This window comes from Cryptomeria japonica, chromosome 2, assembly GCF_030272615.1.
Source record: "Cryptomeria japonica chromosome 2, Sugi_1.0, whole genome shotgun sequence".
NCBI lineage: Eukaryota > Viridiplantae > Streptophyta > Pinopsida > Cupressales > Cupressaceae > Cryptomeria > Cryptomeria japonica.
This window is the reverse complement of record NC_081406.1, coordinates 593,061,380-593,070,607: the sequence shown is the minus strand read 5'-3', so window position 1 is coordinate 593,070,607 and position 9,228 is coordinate 593,061,380. Positions and strand designations below refer to the sequence as shown.

At 37.9% G+C, this 9,228-nt stretch overlaps 1 protein-coding gene across 1 annotated transcript in view; it reads right to left on the bottom strand.

Moving 5' to 3' along the window:
- Window positions 1–223: 223 nt before the first annotated feature.
- The window catches only part of LOC131051544 (uncharacterized), a 56,864-nt gene continuing 47,859 nt past the window's right edge, over window positions 224–9,228 (bottom strand). The window contains exons 2-3 of the mRNA XM_057986120.2: window positions 1,080–1,186; window positions 224–932 (exon numbers count right to left, since the gene is read on the bottom strand). Coding sequence (XP_057842103.1) covers window positions 733–932; window positions 1,080–1,186 — 307 coding nt within the window. The 3' untranslated portion in view covers window positions 224–732. The remainder of the gene's footprint in view (window positions 933–1,079; window positions 1,187–9,228) is intronic.

The following is a 9,228-nucleotide window of genomic DNA, read 5'->3' as shown; positions in this document are numbered from 1 at the left end:
TGTCTTGATTAAACAAGTTAACTCACCTCCTAATTAAGAGTGATGTCATCCAAGAGGCCACATTTGTACTTGTAATTTACCCCATTATATTGAATGTAGATTATTTTTATTCTCCAATGTAGATTTGTGATTAACTCATTGACATTAGTTCCTAGGTAGATTTTTTTGTATTTATGACAAATTCTAACACGCACGACTCCTCTGATTAGCCGAGAAGAAAAGGTTGAAAATAAATTATCATATCATGTATGATGGTACTTTATGCCAAGCAATAGGGGATTTACACCTCCTCTGCAAGGGATAGCTGTAGCATGGAAGTCATAATGTAGTCACAATTCGCAACAAAAGTCATAATGTAGTCACAATTCGCAACAAAGAAAAGATATAGCCTTTATAACTTGGTAGAGCACTGGTTTACTGATTTGCAAGAATAGTTTTACTATTCCAACATATTCACAAATGCATTCAGATGCACAGATTGACGAGAATGTTGACAGCACTTGGATGCCGCTAAGCACACTTCTGCAACAATTGCGAGACTCTCTGTTCATAACCAGAAAGAATAGGCATGCTATAATGGGTATATGCCAAACTCGATTTAAATTAACAATCGAACTTGATTTGTTTATTGGGGAAATCTGTTTGAGAGTTGCCTTGACAAGGAATCATAGCACTATTTTGGATAACAGTACACAAAAATACACGGGTAGCTAATTTGCTAAGGTACATTAATTAAGATGGCGACTGCTCTTGCCACTGAATTTTTAGGTGCTGGCAATCAAGGTTTTCCTTGACTCTATTGAGTGCTGCTTGTCTGTGTTTCACAAGAGGAGATGCAAAGTATCCTGTTTGTTCACTTACATTTTCAAGTTTCTTTGACTTACGAGATGACTTTCGAGAAAAATGCTTCCACTTCCATTCAAATTCGCATGCTGCACAAAAGATAAATAGTAAATACCTATATTATCAGCAAAAAGGATCCAGAAGTAACAGCTTCAGTGCCACTCTTTGCATGAGGATCCCACACTAACTAAAATGGCTCAACTTCTAAGGTTATATAACAAAGTGATAAATTTTACCCTCGGAGCGGTCTTTGAAACCGTGAACCAGGCATACACATTGCCAAGGCCTCCCTGCTCGCGATGCTTTAGCTCCACCATTAAGTTCACCATTATGTTGCCTCAATCTGCATGGAATAGAAAAATTAGGTTTGTTTTCACACACACAAGACAACAGTTTTTGAATTTCTGGAACTGTATTGAAACATAAGCAGTTTGTTAATTAATTACTCTATCTGGAAATCTAAGAATCTTTATTAAATGATCTTGATCCAGATTTTGTCGGATGTATTAACAAAACCTCAATTGATTTTAGTGCATTTTCATTTTCTTAGATGACTAATTTCAAACCACACGTAGACCTGTATGCTATATGAATCTAAAATTCTTGAGAATTGTGATTTCTCAATCAACATGAGAAGATGAACATAACGAGATTATCAATAATAATTAATAAACATTATATTTCTTGAAACGCCTTTCGGTTGTATTTTTCAAAATGCAATTCATTATAATTTTCTGTTTTCCCCCTTATTGTCTGGAAGATGACAAAGATTAATATGAGAAAATTATTTTAAGTTATTGAACAAAGCATCACAACAGAGCAAGAATCTATATATCACTAGTGTTAATGACTATATGGCCCAAAAACACTTCCTTTTGTACAGGTTTTTTCCATATGATACTACTTGATGTTGATCGATGCTTGTAAAAACATTTCCAAGGCTCAAAACAATATTCAACCTCTTTGAAAATCCTGGTCCCTTCCAAGCTCTGATAACAATTGATTTCCCAACTGAATCTATATTGACCAATAGATCTAAGATGAGCCCTGTAATGGTCCGCATCAGTAGTACACATGATAAGTGACACTCTAGATTACAATGCCTCAAAAAGGAAAAAACTTGTTTAGAAAGACCCTATATGATATACGTTTAAAAATCTTTTTTTGTTCATTGTAATTTGTAGAGAATTTTATTGAATTGGAGTATGAGGCTTTCGACTACATAACCCTTTTAATATTTTATGACTAGCCTCCCTCACATCATGATCTATGGATGGTTGGAATGGTAATTTTTTCATAATCTCCACTCATCAAAAGTATTAGTAGGATTGATTATCAGTTCTAAGTTTGCATCCAGAATTCAAAGATAATTATTGGAAATATTTTTGAGGAGCGGTTTAAGTTGATATGTAGCAATTTTTAAAAATTCTCGACTGTTTCTTGTGGTAGGTTACAATGATTCTTTGTGGAAGAAAATCAAGTCCTGTACCTTATTGCAGATACTTTATCACAAGCAAACAATAACCCACAGAAGATAATAGCCGATTCATTCTGGTTTTCTTTATCATATTTTTTTCTGTCGGACAACTTGCATTTTGTTGGGAGGCACAGTTCTTCTGTTTGAAAGGATCAAAGGGTTTGAAACACTTTTTTCTCTTCAAGGTTACCCCTGCTCAATTCTGCATTTTGGTCCACTATACTTTGTGGTTTTCATGTCTCAAGGAATTTCAGTGTCCAAGAAACAAAATGTAGCGGTTTTTTCAAATGCTACAAAGATTATCTGGATCGCTTTCTGGAAGACATTTCCCCGATGTTGTTTAATCTGCTAGTCCCTTGAGTCAACCTGTGGCTGCTCCTTTGAGGGTTTTACCTGACCTGGGCTATTTTTTGTTCAAATTTGAAAATTTTCATATTATTCTAGGTAAACTGACATCTCCTTCTGACTTTGGTTGAAGTAGAAACACATAGCTTCTTCTACCTCTCTTATGCAAAAAGAACACAAACAAGAAATCTGTGGATTCTCTGCGGGCTACAAGGAAAAGTGTCAAATTGAAAAAAGGTCCAACCAACCGTTTGTCCTTATGGCACAGGCATGACTGAGGCTGACAAAGTGATTATCAGTCAGCCAGCTATTCAGGATGAGACTGATTGAGGACAATTCACAGACTTTAGAATCACCAAAAAAACAAGAGTTAAAAAGGACTGCTAATTTTACCAAACTTCATCATAGAACCATGCCTAATGATGTATCATATTACTTAATCACAAAGAGGGACAAATGATTATTTAACAGAGGCAATCATGGTCCACTCATCTACAAAATATAACTTGAATAAGATAAATAGGGCTGATACAATGTTGGAAACTTGGAGAATGTTTGGAGAATGTTGTCGGTGATCTGTTGTGTTGTCATTGATGTCAAACTTGTCTAGTTGCTTGTCACGGTTAGTTGTATGTGGAAATGAAGAAGTTGTTGCAAATGTTCAATATTGTACATAGTGATGGACTTGGAGTTGTTGGCAATATATGTTGTCATTGATGTCAACCTGATGTCTGACAATGTGTATTGTCTCTGTTTAATGCTGTTGATGAGCTTATATCGATGTCGTGTTGTCATTATCAGTAGTATGCAGTAGTGCAGAAGTTGTAACAAATTGTTGCAGATGTTCGGGTTAAGTATATTGTCCAGAATTGTGTGATAGGATGTTGGTATATTGTCTGATGTTTTCTTATTGGTATCTCAGTCAGAAGTAGTGCTGAATTGGTAAGTAAAGAAGTGGTGGTAGTAGTAGTTGTTGTCCAGCAATGTGCAGAAGTGAAGGCAGCGTGAAGAGGTTGTTGATCAATGGTATGGATGAGATATATTGTCGTGAAATATGTAGTCAAAGGTTATGCATACATATGGTGTTCCCAGGAGGTTAGTGTAGCAGAAGGTGCAAGAAACAATATTTAATGTCCCAATGGAAGGATGTTTTATATTCCTTTGGATTGTGAAAAGTATGGTGTGTGGATTTGGATATAATGTTAATGTTTTGCGAGTGGTGTACTATCAAGTTTAAAGATCCTCTGATTGCTCAGATGATGAGATTAGTTGTTGCTGCTTTCTGATAGTAAGAGTGTCTATCAGACTGATCTGGAATACGCTTGGTGCCTTCGGAATATGTGAACTCAAGTGTTGCAGTTTTGAGGACATGTTTATTTGGTTTGTGCAGTATTCCAATCCAATTCTCTGGTGGTGATTATGTTTTGCAAGTTATGTTGGTTTGTGCTTGGTATGTTCAGTTGTGTTGTGTTTTCAATGTGCCCAGATGGATTATCTTGTTTGGATCATGCTTTTGGTCCAGATATGCATTCGAAGTTGAGTTAGAATATTGTCATGGGTCTCACCGTGGTGTGTGGAGATCCCCTATAAGTAATTTGCATTGGAAGATGTTTTGGCCAGCTGGTTGCTAAGTTTTATTGTTTATCTACATGTCACGTTTGGTGCCGACTTTGGAGGATGTGTTAGCATGTGCATTTCATTGGATTCGACTTAGAAGAATGTGTTGTGATGGATTTGGGTCCCCTCTATCTCCTACAGTGGACCTCATTGAGTGTTTTTGGTCCGGGTGGTCTATTTTATGTAATATTGTATACTCTATCTGTGGCAGACTCTCAACTGGGTTTTTGATGATCTAACTTGTCTTTAAGAAGTGTGGATGTATGAGTTGATGTATGGAAGTTGTGTGAATTGATGTGAAGTAAATGTGAATGATGTGCAAACAGATCCGGTACTGCAAAAGTGCGAAAGTCGGTTTGTGAAGAGCTTTGATGATGATATATTCAGTGTGACAGTGTTTCAAGATAGTGGTTGATGTCAGATGTGTTTTCCATGATATTGGTTGCTTGACATAATGGTCCAAGGACAATTTTATGATCAAGAGATTCTCTTCATTTCAATTCTGCTACTCTTTCAATTGCCAGAAGACAATGAGTCTCTTGGCAGCTCTTTGTATCTTGCCCTAAAGCAGTGAGTTTCAGTTGTGCATGTCATTGTATCTTGCCCTACGGTTGTTGGTATGTTTGCTGTTGCGCCAAAAGCTCAAGTTGTCAACGAACGTCATAAACACCAGACTTACCTAGATCCACAGGAGGCAGTTATGCCATGTCACGAACCCCGAAGGAGGTGCTAACCACCAAGTCAACAATCTCCCCCTCAACACTGACTGAGGGTTCCGCACTAATGGAATGAAAGAGACCTCCTAGGATTCGAACCCATGACCCAAGACTCTAATACCAATTGTTGGTATGTTGTCGTTGCGCCAAAAGCTCAAGCTATCAACGAACCTCACAAACACCAGACTTACCTAGATCCATGGGAGGCGGTTAAGCCATGTCACGAACCCCGAAGGAGGTGCTGACCACCAAGTCAACAAAGGTAGTGCGCCTTGGCCTTGTAAGTCCATCAAGTACATGTTGCTCCTTGGTAGTGAGCCTAAAACATTGTAATCAATTTTATTTATATTGTGAGTGCGATTCTCACTGTGGTTTTTCCCTATTGGGTTTTCCACGTGTTGGTGTGTGTTTTATTACCCACCAAACTCAAAATAAAATGTCCAAAGACACTCTATCCTCTCTTGAACAAAATCACCACATATGCTAAGATTGCAAGAAGATCATATGGCGATTCCAAGGTTTTTTTTGTCAGGTCTTAACGTGTGGATAAACTCAATGGGCGTTGTGATATGTTGGTAATACACAAAGGGAATTACGCTTGGCTCGTTCAATTCAAAATGAAGCTCTATCGTTTGGGTCTTGGATCATGGACTTCAAGAAAACTGAAAAGGAGATAAGGGTTTAGAAGTTCTAATCTATTCCTAAGAATTCAAGAGACGGTAGACTTGGTGAAACCAATAACCACGCTTTTCTTTGCCATGCTGGGGACATCTACACATAGTGGGTGCAATCTTCAAGGGATGTGCTTATGATTTTCACGTCATGAATAACTACCATCAAACCAAACAATATTTATCTAGACAGAAGTTAAGCATCCACAAAGTAAGCTCAGACTAACTTTACACAATGAACAAAAATCATGTGTTCATCAAAAGTATGAGTGGAAGATTCACCATAAATCAATACTTATCAAATCTTGTATTCGTCTAACATACATGAAATAAAATCTAAACTATGATGAGGGATAAGAACCATGCAAACTCCAAAATAATAGAAGCAATCGCCATCAATTTGAACAATGCATTACTTATTACTTTGGCAGTCATAAACAACAATTTGCTTATCTCAACATGTTTTGCAACATGCTCCCATGTTTTACAAATGAGGGGCGAGCTCAATTTATAGGCTCTTCAATTACAATTCAATGGCTAGGATTGATTTCGAATCAACGGTCGCGATTACAAAATAAAACTCTAATTAGGGTTTGTTACAACTACCTCCCTCTTGACCAATAAGAAAATTACATTTAGGGACACTTGTCCTTCTTGCTAAATATAAACCAATAATAAAATAAAAGGTTGTTGCATTGTGTAGTGTGCCTTCTAGAAGCTTTCATGGATAAGTCAGGTTCATTGAACTTGGAAATGTTGACTTGGAACAATTTGATTGGTTGGAAGATGACAAGGCACCACCTCAACGTGTTGGATGTCCCGGTCACTTTGTTCTTTTTCCATGTACTTGCCTTAGAATATCTTTTTCCTTGCCAACGACTTTGTCCTTTGCGCTTGCTTCTTCCTAGATTTGATCTCAGATTCCTTTCGAGATTTTGATCTTTTCTTCTCACCTGCATTTGAATCTGTGAGGTCTGGAAGTCTCCCCTTGGAGCAAATGTTTGTACTTCAAGTTATTAAAATTTTATTTCCCGATTGCTTTGAAATTCCTCCTGCTTGAACTGGACTAATGTTATTCCTCTGAATTCCCCAATTTGTGTCGAGAAATTGTCTAATTATGGAAATTTGTTTGGAATACTCCTCTTGTCTCCATCTGATTCTTATTGGGAGCTTGTCTTCAATTCCTCACGAGATGAAATCCTTCAAGAAGTTGCCTTGATTGCTTCAATAGGTCTGGGATTGTAGATGAAATCCCCCAAGAAGTCCGAAATTTTTTTTCCTATATTTTCACCAAGTCTAAGGACTTTTCTTTCTTGATGCCTTGAAATTCTTTCTAGTGCCTTGAATTTGGAGAAGAAATCCTTTGTGCTTTCACCACAATGGAGGAAATTGGAATTTTCTCTGTGAAGTATTTCCCATACTTAGCCAAATTTAGGCTATTCAATTTCATTTTGTAACACTTGCATGCGGACCTTTCAACTTTAGCCAAGATTTTGGCCATCTCTATGCTCGGACGAACTTTGCCTGTGGATTTGCTTTCAATTCTGAATTTGGCTTGTGTTAAGTAGGACAAACTCCATCCTTGGATAGGGATTTTAATCTTTTCCTCTTTACTTTTCCATTCTTCTTCATTCTTCCTATTTCCTTTCCAACACTTAGTCAAAATTTGACTCTTTTGTTGTAGAAAATTCCACACTTAGCCATTTTTTTATATTTTTCTTGGCAAATTCCAACACTTGGGTCGGACTTTGGAAATTCCTTTCCTAGCTTCAAAAAAAAATCACTTGTTGTCTTCGAAAATCTTCCTTCCTTAAACTTGGGAGAGAGAGAGCTCTTTCACTTTTGAACCTGAGAAAGAATGAGAATGAAGATGACAAGTTGAAATTGATATAAGTTTTAGAAGTTCGATTCATTTTAGCATCTTTACATTCTTGGTAGATTCATCGAACCTAGTCCTCTTCTCATCTTCCTCAAAATGGCAACTCAATCCCTTCAAAAGACTTCAAAACAAAGTTTCTATTCTTGTTTTTGGGCGCCACTTCACACCTTGTCCTCATCTTGTCCATGTATTTGAAAGGAATCTTTTTTTGAAATTCATATGTTTACGAAATTTTCCTAAGTGTTGGGCAAATTTCTTGACTTTCCAAACTTTGTCAGCTCTATTCATGGCGGAGTTTGCCATGTGTTAGGACATTCTTTCATGACCATGGCAGAGTTTGTGTGATATCAAGCCACTTTTTATCTCCCCTAGGTGGACTTTGAGTGATTTCATGCCAAACTTACCTTCTTGGGCGGACTTGACCACTTGTCATGCCAATTTCTTCTAAGTGTCAAGGCGGACTTGATGTGTCTTTATGCCAATGTGGGTGGAGTTCATGCTTGATCAAGACTTTTTACCTAATGCTTGGGCGGAGTCCATGATGCCTTGGGACATTTCCCATTTTTCTTCTAGGCAGACTTTGATATGGCCTAGGACATTGCCATGTCCATCATAGCGGACTTGGCACTTAGTCAAGACATTTATTTTTGGAGGGGGTGGACCTTGTCACATGTTAGGCCAAATTGTGCCTTTCTTGAGCGGACTTTAGCTTTCCTTAAGCCATTTCTTTCTCTACTATGGGCAGAGTTTATTCATCCTAAACCCATTTTTGCTAGGCAGGTGAGTGGACTTTAGGATGGCACAAGACATTGCCATCTCCATCATAGCGGACTTCACCCTTTGGCAAGCCATTTTGACCAAGTGTTGGGCAGACTTGGCAACTAATTTCAACTTTTCTTTCAATCCACCAACACTTGGCCGAATTTTCCTTCATCTTCCTTGGGCGGATTTGCTTCTTGCTTAGGGAATTTCCTTGACACTTAACCAAATTTTGAAATTTTATTCTCGAAGGTATCAAAACAGCCAATTTTCTGATCTTTTTCTCCCCAAGGTATCAACACTTAGCCTATTTTCTTATCCTCTCCTTGGGCGGACTTTAGCATGTCTCAGGACGTTGTTCTTTCCACGATGAGCGGAGTTTGTGTGCTGTTAGGACACTCCTCTTATGATGCATGGCGGACTTTGCACTTGTCCAAGACGTTGCCATCTCCCTCCTTGGCGGACTTTGCACTTGTCCAAGACGTTGCCATCTCCTTCCTTGGCGAACTTTGCACTTGTTCAAGACGTTGCCATCTCCTTCCTTGATGGACTTTAAATTTGTCCAAGACATTGCCCTCTCCCTCCTTGGCGGACTTGGTATTTGCTTGAGACATTGCTATCTCCATTTAGAAACTTTTCTCTGTGGCACAAACACTTAATGGATTTTCTTGCTCAACAATTCATGTTTGTCTAGAACTTCTAGATCAATGCCTTATCTGGAGATTTTCTTTGCTTTTCATATTTGGAGACACAAATTTTTGATTTCAAAGGTAGGAACCCTGTTGCCCCAATCCTAGGTCAACTTTCAAAACAAAGCTGAAAAAAAAGCAAAAAGCAAGTGAAAAAGCTACGTCCCAGATTGGACCCAAAGTGCCAAAAATCAAAAAAGCAAAAAAGCACAATCCCACAAAATATAAAGTT